This window comes from Musca domestica, unplaced genomic scaffold (genome assembly GCF_030504385.1).
Source record: "Musca domestica strain aabys unplaced genomic scaffold, Musca_domestica.polishedcontigs.V.1.1 3, whole genome shotgun sequence".
Taxonomy (NCBI): Eukaryota; Metazoa; Arthropoda; class Insecta; order Diptera; family Muscidae; genus Musca; species Musca domestica.
Window position 1 is genome coordinate 1557885 of NW_026712299.1, and position 15298 is coordinate 1573182.

General features: G+C 33.8%; 1 protein-coding gene across 2 annotated transcripts in view; it reads right to left on the minus strand.

The window, feature by feature from the left end:
* Positions 1 to 15298, minus strand: part of LOC101894701 (uncharacterized) — a 183234-nt gene that overhangs the window by 23005 nt on the left and 144931 nt on the right. For both annotated transcript variants that reach the window (XM_059124566.1, XM_059124565.1), the window contains exons 4-5: positions 9853 to 10001; positions 5964 to 6269 (exon numbers count right to left, since the gene is read on the minus strand). In XM_059124566.1, coding sequence (XP_058980549.1) covers positions 5964 to 6269; positions 9853 to 10001 — 455 coding nt within the window. The remainder of the gene's footprint in view (positions 1 to 5963; positions 6270 to 9852; positions 10002 to 15298) is intronic.

Sequence of the window (15298 nt, forward strand, 5' to 3'; positions counted from 1 at the left end):
CCCAGACATAGATTTGTCTATATAGGTCCACAATATCGTATATCCCCCATATATCGGCACCTTCCGATATTAGGTATTTTAAAGATTTAACAGAATTTTCAATGGATTTTATTTTTTTGAAAATTTTCTAATTCGTTCCAAATGGTGGAGGGTGTTCAAAGTTCGGCACGGCCGAACCTACAGCTTTTTTACTTGTTTCTATTGAACTTGTTTAACCATTCTATTGAACCAGTTTAACCATTTAATAATGCCCATTTACAAATTTCGTAATACATTCACAATGCCCACCAAGCGCTGCGTAGCGTACAAATGACGTAAAAGTGCTCTCAAGCCGTGTATGAAATAAGCACGAAATTGTAAGTCAGCGGGTGTAGTAAAAATTTAGTTTTCCCAACTGTGTTTTTTTTTTTTTTTGCATTTACTCTTTTCTATTTTTGCACACTCATATGCTTGAGTTAAACATACAAATATATTATCAGTGTCCTTCAAAAATGTTCAAGAGAAAGTGGATGAAGGTAAATAAAAATTCATTGCATTTAAAATTAGTAAAAATATTACCTAAAACAAGAGGGAAGAGGTAAACGATGGTTATAGGAACAATGTTAGGGAATGAGTGCTGGTTAAAAATATACTACACCACCATTTTTATACCCTCCACCATACAAAGTATGGACGGTATAATAAGATTGTCATTCCGTTTGTAACTGATCGAATTAATAATTTTAGACCTAAACAAGTAAGCAAATGCTACAGTCGAGCGGGGCCGACCGTTGAATACCCTACAACACTATAATAAACGATACAGTTTATATAGGCGAGATACTCGAAAGAATTCCACAAGATTTTGTGACAAATAATAAAAGAAAACAATTAGGTTCCGTTCTCTAATTTTCGAATAATAGCAACTTCAACTAATTTGCTCATTTCCAATTTATTGGTAGATGTTGCACGTAAATGGTCTTCCTAGATCTGGAACCGATATTTCCCAAAAAAATGAAAACAGACATTTGACTATATTCTTCAACGAAATCAGCGTTAAGGAAATAGTCAGAAGTGCGTCTTTCCTGTATTTGTGAATTCTCCAAAAAGTCACTGGAATCGACATTTTCATATTTTGTCTACAAAATTTGGCAAACTATTTCACACATTGAATATTTTTGGATGGCCATCCAAAACTGCTTGGCTTTTGTAATGTCCGGTAACCCCCATTCAAATGTGCGTGAGGATCGGGCGACAATTTTGCAGTTTTTTGGTCCATTTCAACCCCTAAATATATGGCGATCATCACCAAAAAGAGTAGGCTTCTATTCTGACCCTCATCTTATCTCCATGCAAAATTTCGTAAGGATCGGGCCATAAATGCGATCTGCATATGATATCCTGATATCCTAACTACTTAGTTTTGTTAGCTGTAGAAATATTACCAAATGTTTAATTCAAAATGAAAATATGCCAAAAATATGACAAAATTGAAAAAATATGAGAAAATTTTACAAAATCAATATTTTCATCTTTAGAGAGATATTTTTATGAGATTTTTTTAGACGCTTTTTCTTTCCTGCCAAGAGGCCATTCTAAACTAATGAGAATTTTCGAAATCAGTTCAGCCGTTCTCGACATATAAGAGATTTTTCAAGCATATCTTCTTTGATAAACATATATATCGCACATATTTTGCTATATATCCGTTTTGTTGGATGTTAACATCAGTGTAAAGATCAGAAGTAACCTTGTCATGGCTTTGTGATTTCGCCGGGATTTAAAATATTCGCGATTTAATGAAAAATTTTGAATTTTTTCAACACAAAAGATATGGTCTATTTTACCCGCTAAATATTATCCGATGACCACCCAACTTGGTAGGCTTCTTCCCCGCCCTAAACTCTAGCTACATGTGAAATTCCGCGTCGATTGGTCTATAATTGCGACCTGTATAGCTACTGCAAAATCCGACATTTTTTCAGTATTTGGTCCATTTCAACCCCTAAACATTTGGCGATCATCTCCAAAAGAAATAGGGTTCTATTCTGGCCCCAGTCCCACCTCCATTCTAAATTTCGTGAAGATCGGGCCATAATTGCGACCTGTAGAGTGATTACAAATTAACATGGACAGACGGACAGACGGACGGACGGACATACATAGCTAGATCGACTCAGCTCGGCGAGCTAGGAAGATCCATATATACTTTCCTATGTGGGAAACCAATATTTCGAGGTGTTACATAATTTTTGGGCCAATCAAACTTATAATACCCCCAACACATAGTGTTGTAGGGTATAAAAAGTATATATATATATTCTTGATCAGCATAAAATTCTAAGACGATTTAGCCATGTCTGTACCTCCCCCATATAACTGTACCCCTGATATTCGGCATTTTGATAATTGTAGCCAAATTTATCAATAGAATTGTCTGAAAATCCACACAAGGAGTTCCTTTTAAGTACTTTACCCCCTGGAAGAGTATTGTCTATAAAGGTGTACGATATCGTATATCCCCCATATAATGCTACCTCCTTATATTCGGTATTTCGATTATTTTAGATTCCTTTTTTAATGGAATTGTCAGAAAATCCACATAAGGAGTTTCTTCTGAGTACTTTACCCCCTGGAAGAGAATTAACTAATAGGTCCACGATATCGTAGAGTGTCCACACAACGGTACCTCCCGATATTCGGTATTTTAATGGTTTTAGCCACAGTTTTCAACGGAATTGTTTCAAAGTAGAGTTCCTAAAGGGCCTATAACAGAAAATTGTCTACACAGGTCAAGGTCTTCGTATAGCCCCCAATTAACGGTGCCTCCTTACATTTTAATTTTGACTTCTGTTATGATGATTCAAATTGTTGATCCTCGATGCAGTAGGTTCCGAAGGAATGGGTCAATATTGTCCATTTCGTATAGGCCTTCAATAAAAATTATATTAACACTGCGACCATATCGACTAATTCCTTCACCTTATATGATAATATTTAGAAAATGTAATACTGATAAAAAGGAGTTGATATTCCATATACACACCAAACCTTGGGTTAATAAAAATAGTGTGATGTGTGTGAATTGAAGACAATTTATTACTGAAATCACATTTTAAAAGAGTTATAATTATTCAAAATGTTGACCCTCTGTGTTGGAGGCACCAGAAGGAATGGTCCGATATCTACCATTTTTATAACAGATATTGTGTTGATAGAAATATTGGGATATTCTGAATTGAATCGGATGGTTATTTCGCGTTTTAAGATCTTCATTCATATTCAAAATTTTGACCCTTTGTAGGGGAGGAATGGACCAATACATCATTTTAACGGACCTTGGGTCAATAAAAATATTGTGAAATGTGTAATTTAAAGACAATCGGACTCTTACATAACAATTTATAGAAGGGGGGTGTACTTGTTGGTGTGGACCGATATTGCCCATTTTCGAGCCTGACCTGACCTAATCGGATTATCCTTTCTTTCTCTGTGCAATAAAATATTCTGTGAAAAGTTCGACCTTTTGTTGGGGAGGTACCAGAAAGAGTTGACCGATATTGCCCATCTCCGATTTCGATCTTAGTTTGATAATAATATTACTATATACCAAGTTTTGACTAAATCGGATACTCCCTTCGAGAGTTATCGTGTGCACCAGCCGACCCCAAATGTCCTGAAGCAGATTTGGTCCAAAGAGACCTAGGGGCTAAAATCCTTACTTCGGTGAGGCACGTATTGACAGTGTCAAATGATATATAACCTCTTTCTAGGGTATAAATAATAAACCCGTATTAAACAAGTAAAAAAAATAGAATCCGTTAAAAATTCTGTTAAAATTAAAAATACCGAATTTAGCCGTATATTAGGGTCTATACGACGACGTGGACCTGCATGGGCAACTTTTGTCACAAGCTATTGCAATATTCAAATGCGAAACTTGAAAAAAATCTGTTTATAATGTAGCTTAAATCACCAAAAAACCGAATATAGGGAGGTACCATGGGGGTTATAAAACGTGGACCTGCACAGACAATTTTCTGTCATAGGCTGTAGTATCTATTACGAACTTCAAATACAAAACTTGAAATAATTCCGATAAATAATGTCGCTAAAATCATCAAAATATCGAATATCGGGGGTTCCGTTATATGGGGGCTATACGAAGACGTGGACCTGCACGGATAATTTTCTGGCATAGGCTGTAGTATTCCTTATGAAATTCAAATACCAAATTTGAAATAGTTCCGGTAAATAATGTCGTTAAAATTATCAAAATACCGAAAAAAGGGAGGTACCGTTATATGGGGGCTATACGAAGAAGTGGACCTACATGGCCCATTTTCAATACCAAAAGTCCTGCAGAAATAATACACATTTGATTGAAATCTTATCAACCTACTTCATTTCGTTCGGAAGCTAGAGTGATTTCCACAGACGGACGGACATTGATAAATCAACATAGAATTTTATGTTGATCAAGAATATATATACTTTGTGGGGTCTAATATGTATATTTCGGGGTGTTACAAATGGAATGACAAACTTAATATACCCTCCACGCTATGGTGGAGGGTATAAAAAGTTTTGATGTAATTGCCAGTTCGACAGTATGGAAGCTATTTTGCACTGACCAAGGAAATGTAATTATATCCTATAAACTATTATATTTAATTTTCGAAATTCGACTTTTCACAATTCTATATCTGTTCTACATTTGGAAGAACAATTTGCTAAGCATTCACATCAGTAATGTATCTTAAAATATAAATCCTTAAATCTAAGTTAATAATAGAACATCAGCAGCAGCAGCAAAAGCAGTAGTATTGAAAGACAAAGAAAGACATAGAAAAAAAAACTCATAGAGAATATACATATATACAATTTTCATTTATTTTTATTATTTAGAATATATTTACAAAAGAAAAAAAAAAACAAAACCAAAAATATTGAAAGAAAACATTTCCGAAAAAAAGTTTATTTTTTGCAGCATTTGTTTTATTATTTTATTGGAAGATATAAAACAATTTACAATTTATGGTAGATATTGAGATAAAGACAAATATAAATGAGTAGAATACATTATATAAATATTGGTTAGTCAAGAAAGAGAGAAAAGAGAAAAATATTAAAAAAAAAAACTATTTTTATTAAATTAGCAAGGCTGCCAATATTTTGGGAGGCTCTTGCTGTCATTTATGATAATAAATTGAAATAAAGTTAAGTTCCCAATTAAAAATTTAATTCCCAAAAAATGTGTTTGTAACCTTGCCATTGTAGTATATTAGTATATATTACATAAGTATTCACAGGAAGTAGGAAAAAAATGGTAAAAATTAATAAAGCCAATTAATTAAAGCATTACAGCAAAAATAAAAATTTACAATTTTATACACAAAACAAAAAAAAAGTATCTGAAACTCTATAGCATTTTATTTGGGTATTATTTTCAAAACTGAGAAAATTTACATATACGTTTCAAATATACATTAATAATATATTTATAATCATCATAAAATTGTGTTAATTAGTAATAGTAGTTGTTGTTAGTTTAGAGTTAAATGGAATTTTTTTATTAAACAAATAATAATTATTCATTGAAAATCGCATTGGATATTTGCAGATGTTTTTTGTTTTCTTTTTTTTTTGTAAATAAATATTTGTTTTTTTTTTTATTCCAAATTTTTGGTCTATAAAATAATTATAATTTTTGTTTTCTAATAATTTTTTAATTGAGCTACAGAAAATATTTTCAAAACAAAAAAAATAGTTTTAAACCATTACCACATATTGTTCAATTGTTACCGTAACAATAAAAACATTCCAATAACTCTCATTCCATGTTCATTCCAAATAAAAAATATCAAATAATTAATAGAAAAAAGAAAAAAACACTCACACATATCTCTACTAATGTACAAACATTACTTCGTAATTTTTTTTAGAAAAATTTTTTTAGAAGATTACTTTTTTTAATATTTTACCTCAGGATCATCAATGTTGCGTTCAATTTCATTGTCATTGGTTTTCTTGGCCAAGGGCTCACGACGATCATCATCATCCTCTTCGTCATCTTCGGTACTCTCTCTGGTGGGTTTATTCGACTCGGGCCTAGAGGTAACGGGATTTTCGTTTTTGGTTGCCTCCTCACCATCTCCTCCCGTGCGCACGGTCTCCTCCACAGTTTCGCCATCTTCCAAGGGACGTACATTGACAACACGCACCTTGAAGACACTATGCTCATCACCGTAGACGGTCTCATTCACCTCAACCTTGTGGCCATCGATAACCTATGGGGAATAATATTAATTAATTATGTTTCCAATTTGACCTAAATAAAAATAATTGTGGTATAACATTGCGGCATGAGAGCTGAAAACTTGGCCTTTATATTTACAATTATTTTGTTATGTAAAAAAAAAACAAATTTTTTGACCAATTCTAAAACCAGATTTCCTCTAAAAAAAATTTTAAATGATTTTTTAGTACACGTTTATATTTATACTAAACTAACAAGTGCCAGTCGCTAATGAAGCCAAAAGTTCACATCAAATTTTAGATTTGTTCCAACAGTTCGTGTGAGACCTTTCTAGTACTTGTTTAGTTTGACAAAATATTTCAATGAAAATTACATATATCGTACTAAATTTTCAAACTTTTCAAAAATTATAAATTATTAAATTTTTTTCCTTTTTCGGAAAGAATAATAGGAAAATCTTAACCTATTGCAGGGTGAGATGCAACAAAGTCAAACGCCATAATTTTTACATTATTTTTAAATTTTAATGAATGAAAACAATATATGTCGGAAATAGCATCAAATTTTAGAATATGTTTAGATTTGTTCGCAGTGGTCACCTTTGGCACGAATTATGGCCTTTAAACGGCCAACCTTGCTTTCCAAAATACTCCAGACACAATATTCTAGTCTAATTCTGTCGATTAATACGAGCAGAGAGTAACCATCGGCTGTTATGGCGACCCACACCATCACCATGTCCGGCTTGAGGCTTGAGTTCTGATGGCCAACCGAAGGTGCACATTTTCAGCTGATCTCTTTGGCAAATAAACACGATCAGTTTGTGTGTTTACAAACTGCTGAGCCACGAATGTTTTCTCATCGGAGAAAATCAAATTCGGCAGTTAACAACTTTCGGCCAAGCGAAGCAACTCTTTGGCTCTTTTAAGTCTATTTTCTTTCTGTTGCGGTGTAAGTTTTTGCGCTTTTTAGAATTACAATTATCCCGAGCTCATTTTTCAATATTTGGCGAATGGAATATTGCGATATGTTCAGCTCACGAGCCATTTTTCGGCCAATGCGACGCGGTCGATCAAGTTCGATCAAATCACTTCTTTACTTTTCGAACCATTTCTGCTGATGTTGCTGTTTTCTTCCGTCCACTTCTTTGACGTCGGGCTACGCTACCAGTATCACAGCAACGAGCGATGGTACGAGAGGCAACATATTTATTCACATTTAAATGCTGATGTACTCTAACGATAGTCACTTGTGGTTTTCCAGCCAAATATAAAGAAATCACACTATCACGCTTGAATTGCATCACGAATACTTTTTTTTCTGGGAAATTCTCTCCAAAATGCTAAATAATAATTTTAACAGCTGTCGGACGAGTGGCTTAGAAATGACAGCAGTCTGAAGTTGGTTGCAGTTTTTTCATCTCACCCTGTATTATTCAAGTTTTTTTTTTCTTTTTCGGAAAGAATAATAGGAACATCTGTACCTTTTACACCAAAAAGTCTTCAAAATCTTTCATTTTTAAGTTTACCTAGGAGGAAACGTTGCACAATGGGCCCACATCCAATTTTTCTAACTAAATCTCTATTCCTAGAAGCAAATAGTGACCGGTGTATCGAATTTCGGAATTTCACCTCCAATCCTTCACCCAAATACCAAATTTTATAACATTTAGTACTTTTCGCAAAATGTTAATGCTCGTTTGCAAAATTCATTCCTTTTCTCAAATTTCACGGTTTCAGCTCTATCCCTTCATCCAATACCCCATTAGTTCAATTTGGTATTTTCCCACCAGATCTCAAGGAGAGATACCAACAGAGACCTCATTATCAAATTTTAGCATTCAAGGCCGAGACATTCACCCGATAGCAAATTTAGTACCATTTATTACTCTTACAAACAATTATAGTACACATTCAGCTTTATTCTTTCACCAAATACAAAGTTTAGTACTATATAGTACTTTTCGTACATTAAAGTACACATTTCCAAAACACACTTCTAAAATCACCTACATATCTTTACCACAGACACCATCAGCGACATTTATATCAAATTTTAAGATTGTACCACTTAGTACCACTTAGTACTTTTCAAACAATTATAGTACGCATTTCCAAGCTACCTGCATATCTGGTATCTCACAGATACCAATAGGGACCTTAACATCAAATTTGAGGGTTCCAGTCCTATCCCTTCACCGAATACCAAAAAAAAAAAAAAAACAAGCGCCACCATTTACCTAATTTCATATTTAGTACCGCTTAGTAATTTTCGAACAATTATAGTACACATTTCCATAACTACCTCCATATTTTATCCACAAATACCTATGGAGACCTCAATAATATCGAATTTTAGGATTCCAGCCCTATCCCTTCATCTAATAACAAATTTGGTATCATTTAGTACTTTTCGTACAATTATAGCACGTATTTCCAAAATCATCTGCATATCTCAATTCCAAATACCAACAGAGACCTGAATATCAAATTTGAACATTCTAACCCTATCCTTTCACTCAGTACCACATTTATACCACTTAGCACTTTTCGTACAAATATAGGACGCATTTCCAAAAGCTCAACCTCAATTTTAAATTTCAAAATCTTATGTTTATCCCTTCACCCATTACCAAATTTAGTACCATTTAGTACTTTTCGTACAATTGTTGTAATCATTTCTGAAACCACTTCCATATATTTAGATTACACATGCACCTATTACGAAATTTCAGATTTCAAGCAACATCTTTTCACCCAATACCAAATTGTACCAATATACAACTATTTTGTACTTTTCGTTTACTTGTAGTACACATTTCCGAAACCACGTCTATATCCCAATCCTACCACCAACAGGGACCTCAATACAAAATTTTAAAATTTCAACTTCATCCGTTCACCCTAAACCAAACAGTTCCAAATTTAGTGCCATTTAGTACAGTTCGTACAATGTGTACAATTATAATGCATAATACAATGTAGTACCATATAAGAAGTTTAGCAACATTTTAGAATATTTAGTACTCACTTTTAGTACCCAATCCTTCCCAACTACAGTAATCCCAATTTCAAATTTTAGGGATCCAACCCTATTGGTTGTCACTCATATACACATTGTACTTTATTTAGTACATATAAGCACAAATGTCCAAAACTACCTATATATCGCAATCTTGCACCCCGACAGTAATCTTATTTCCAATTTTCAGGATACCAGCTCTATTGGTTCACCCAAATAGAAATAGTACAAAATTTAGTACCGTTTACATCTACATGTGTATTTATCATACATCAGTGACCCTCATTACAAATTTGAGAGTTGTAGCAATACTGCTATACGAAGGGTACCATATTTAGTATCTTTTTGTATTTTTCGTACCAAACTAGTACGAATTTCCAAAAACCAAGCCTTATCTGACCCCTTCGGACCAAGAGTGTCCCTCTATATATGATATCAAATAAAATATAATACCATTTTTAGCCTGATTTCGATATGTAATGGAATTTCAAAATGGCCATGTTTTCTAGCCATAACGGACCTGTGACCTATGTATTTTCAATGCCTATGCTAATGTCATACCACAGATACAAACCTCCGAACCCATTACAAACCTTTACTGTTGATGTGGTGTTACCCTTCTTGGGATCGAAATTGGTCGAAATGCCAAAGGTATCAGAGCCGGAATTCTCATCGCTGTCGCCATCACCACGTCCCAACAAGGAATGGGGCCAGAAGCGAGCGCTGAAACGACGGAAAATATCTAAAAAAAAAACAAGAAACAAACATATTAAGTACAGAAATTGCAAAAAATAACATTCCAAAAATAAAAGAAAGAAATGTCAATTCATTGCTACTGAGAACTACTGCAGCTGCTGTTGTTGTAGGTTGCTCCCAAGAATTTTATTTTTAAATGAGAGAATGTTGTTGATTTACCTAACAACACTTTGTGCATCCTGTAGATAGATAGATATAGTCAGTCGTCTTTAGTTAATGCTAATGCATTTATTTTTGTCCCTGGCTTTTTTCTTCTTCTCCTCCTTATATTCTCCTCTTTTCTTAAGCTGTAAATGTTCACAAGTGCTTGCAATGGCTTTATGAGAATCCTTGGCAAATAGCATCTTTTACAGTATTTTGCATCTTTCCAAGAATTTGAATTCTATTTCAAAATGCATGCATATTGTGGCTTAATTGAAATCTGAATAAACCAGAATATTTTCCCAAACGAAAATTGAGATTTCCAGGAATTCAATTCAATTTTAGATAAAATGCAAGTTGAGATTTATTTTTGGTTACTCCAATATGCCCTTATTAGTTTCCTAAAGCCACTGTGAGTTGCTCTCTTTTTTCTCCATTCATATTGGCATTAGTTACTTGGCAACATTCAAATAAATTCGCATTATTTCCAGATGTTTGCTAATTACTGGCATTAAAAATCTTTTATTTGATTAAACATTACACAACTGCCAACATCAAAAAGAAGAAGAAAAAGGGTTTTGAATGGAATCTGAGTGGGGATGTCTAGGGATTATTAAAAGTGGAGGTACATTATTTTAATGAATAAGGGAGAGTGATACATATAAGAGACTCCTTTAGGCAGTAAACTTTTTGGTGGCCTTCTACACAGAAATACCTTTCAAATATCTTTTATAAACTAAAGTACTGCTAAATATTTTCCATAAACAGAGGAGCTATTACACTGTGCAAAAAAGTCCATATTTTTCCAAAATTACCAAAAAAATAGTAAGTAAAAAAGCAGCTATGTTTGGCCGGGCCGAACTTTTCACACCCTCCACCATTTGGAAGAAACTTGAAAAATTTCAAAAAAATGCGTCGGAAACTATTACATGGGGGATATACAAAGACGTGTAATAAGTAATTTGTGTCATAGGCTGTAGTAACTGTTCCGATCTTTATATTCGAAATTTAAAACAGTTCCGGTGACTAATGTATCAAAAATCATTAAAATACCGAATATCTGATGGTACAGTTATATGGGCGCAATACTAAAACGTGGAACTATTTAGACAATCCTCTTCTAGGGGTAAAGTTCTCAGATGGAACCGTTGTGTGAATTTAAAGGTAATTCCTTTAAATAAATTAGGCTAAAAAATTCTCTTCCAGGGGGTAAAGTACTCACAAAAAACTCCTTGTGTAGAATTTCAGACAATTTCATTAAAAATGTGGCTAAAATCAGCAAAATACCGAATATCGGCGGGTACCGTTATATGGGGACTATACGATATTGTGGACAGACATAGCCCATCTTCGAGCTTGAAAATTTTAGCTTCCTATCTTGTTTCGTTTTGACTCTTGCGTGATTACAACAGACGGACGTACGGACTAACGGACGGACGGACGGACAGTGCGTCTTAGAATTTTACGCTGACCAGGAATATGTATGCTTTGTTGGGTCTAAAATTATTATTTCGATGACTTACAAACGGAATGACGAACCTAGTATAACCTCAATGCTATGTATGGTGGAGGGTATAAAAAGTGATTTATACTCCCATTATATGATAATAACGGTTTCTTTGGACCAAATCCGTTTCAGGACATTTGGAGTCGATCTAGCGAGTTTCGTCCGTCTGTCTGGCTGGCTGGTGTGTACGATAACTCTCGAAGAGACCATCCGATTCGGTCCAAACTTTGTATTTCGTAATATTATTATCAAACTTAGATCGAGTTCGGATATAGGCAATATCGTCCAATCCTTCTGCTACCCACCCCACAAAATCTTAACATGTTAACATTTAAAATAATTTACTTTACAGAAAGAGAAATGACAATCCGATTTTGATCCAACTTTGCAAATCCTAATGTTAGCATCAGTAGTAGATCAGGTGTGAAAATGGACAATATCGTTCGACTCCATCTAGTACCTCCATTTACATAGAGTCCAAATTTTGAATAATTATAACTCTTAAAAATTGTGATGTAACAGCCCGATTGTCTTCAAATTACACACATCAAAATATTTCTATTAGCCCAAGGTTTGGGGTGGAGATTTCACACATCACATTTTTTCTACTAACACAGGATCTGCAGTGAAGATGGGATATACCGGTCCACTCCTTCCCGTACCTACCCCACAAAGGGTCAAAATTTTAAATATACATGAAGCTCATAAAGCGCGAAATTAACATCCAATTCCATTCAGGCTTGGCCATCTCAATATTTCAATCAACACAAGATATGTTATAAAGATCGTACGATCGGACCATAACCAACAGATTATAAAATCCGAAATAAGCATGCAGTTGTCATCATATTTCACACATTACAATATTTTTTTTAACCCACGATCTGGTGTGAAGATGGAATATATCGTTCCACTCCTTTTGGTATCTCACCACAAAGGGTCAAAATTTGAATATCCATGAAGCTCATGAAGCGCGAAATTATCATCCAATTCCATTTAGACATCTCAATATTTCAACCAACACAAGATCTATTATAAAAATGTTAGAGATCGGGCCATTTCTTCTGGTATCTCTCACACATAGGATTCAAGATTTTGAAAAACAAAACGCGCAAAAAATCGAAATAAGCATCCGACTCTCTTCAAATTTCACAAATACAAACATTTTTTCTAGCACAAGATCTGTTTTGAAGGTGATATATATTTGCGAACACCTTCTGGTACCTCACCCACTAAGGGTCACAATTTTCAATGTTGATACATCTAAATATTTCTCTCAACCAGAAAACTGAGAAGAATATGAAATTTATGATTTCGAACAGTGTGGCTTGGTTGTTCGGGATACCGTAGTATTTTGTTGTTGCAAAATGGTCAGGCTTATCCCTTTATTGTTGTTTTTATAAATGATTTCGCATAAAATTAGTTATAAATGTTGTTTTTTTTTTTTGGAACAGACCTTCTTCATATCTCTTATGTTTCAAAGACCTTCTACAAGTCTTCCTTGAACAATCGTGTGACTACAAGTCTTCACCGATTATAAGTATTCATAGAAAACCGTTTGCAAATCTTTTGTAACTAGCAGAATTTTTACTGATCTTCCATTGTCAAAAGACTTTCTACAATTCTTTCATGGTTAGACGACACGTCTACCATTGCAAAAAGACCTTCCACAATGTGTTTAGGTATAAATTTTTTTGCGGGATTTCTGTGGCCAGAAACCCCTCTACTAGTCTTCTATGTTTAGAATCCTTTCTACAGGTCTGCTATATTTAGAACATCTTGTAAACGGTTTGTTTGGACAAAAGTTCTGCAGCATTTCAACTTGGTTCCTTTAAAATATTTCAATAGCTAAAAGATCATCTTCAAGACTTCGAAGTATAGAATCCATCTACAGACCATATACAGGTCTTCCTAAGTTCTTCTATGGATAGTGAGTGTGTTATTTTAGCTGGTAAATTTTGTAAGGAAAACTCTTTTTTTTTTTGCTTTTTTGCAGAAAATATGCGATTTTAATTATGTTTGGTCTACTGACGATCTAGAGTTTATGTGGTTTTCATTACCAATAGTTTTTACCCTATTTCGGCAATCTAAATTATAAAATTAAAAATAAAAAAATGACGAATTAAAAAAAAATCATTATCTAGTACTCTAAATATAGACTCTTGATGGCTCTTTGGCAAGTACTTATTCTTTATGTCATGTTCTTTTTAAGATAAGGAGCTAATAGGTAGTTTTTATACCTTCCACCATACTATAGAGGGTATATTAACTTTTTCATTCCGTTTGTAACTCTTCGAAATACTCATGTCAGTCCCAACGAAGTATATATATTCTTCACCAGCGCACTATGGTTTTTTTTACGTTTATTTTGGCATAAACTCTAATTTCAAAGCTATTGAATTGAAATTTGGTTTGTATGCATTTTTTATGCTTCCAAGATGACCTACCAATTTTCATATGATTTGGGGCACTATTTCATATAGCTGCTATATAGCCGATTTGGCCGATTTGACCCAACTTTTTTGTTAATGAAGCTATTGAAGTGAAATTTGGTTTGTATTCATTTTTTAAGCCCCCCCAAGATGACTTACGAATTTTCATATGATTTGGGGCACTATTTCTTATGTAGCTGCTATATAGCCGGTCTGGCCTATTTGACCCAACTTTTTTATTTATGAAGCTGTTGAAGTGAAATTTCATTTGTATTCATTTTTATGCCTCCAAGATGACCTACGAATTTTCATATGATTTGGGGCACTATTTCATGTAGCTGCTATATCGATCGGCCAGATCGGCTATGATGATTTGGAGAAACATACTGCTCATTCATTACAATAATTATACTTTTGCTAAGCCATTTTGAATGTTTAGTTTTAAATCGCTCTAGTTTACGGATGCACTTTGGCAAATGCTTTTTTATATAATTAACAGAATCTTTCACTTGTTTTGATATCAAAGGCATTTGGTCTTCATTTAAACTGATATTATTGATATTCTGTAACACATATTTCTCAAGTGCATCTTCTGAGCGATTGTTGCTTCTCCAAATTTCAATGAGCGCTGCATGGACAAACACATGTTTATCTGCAAAACACGTGTTGGCACAAAATAGAACAAAAAAGGCTAGTAACTCATTAATTAACACACTTTTGTTAATAACTTGGCATTTATACCTTTTTGCAATGCTTTGCCATTCGCAAGTTACACTCCACGGAACACAACTACAATTTATAGATTTTATATAAAGCTATACATAAACGAAACAATTCACAGTATTACAACAACAGACAATTATGACAAAAAGGGCACCTCGTCTTAATTTTACATACCTGCACTAACGTTTTCCATAATTACACATTTTATTTTTTTCAATTTTGTCAAATCAGAAGCACTTGAACTTAGCTGATCTTTACCGCCAGTTGTACCAAAACAAAGTGACTTTCAAACAGCTGACTTTAAAAGCTCGCCAGCAAAAAAGGGTTGCCACCCGTATTGATATTAAACATTTTTTTTTTCTAATATGGGTATCTACATTTAGGAAATCAGTTAAATTTCAAAATATGAAACCAAAAAAAAAAATGACTTTATGCCAAAAAATCATGCTTTTTACCCATAGTGCAGCGTAAAGTTCTAAG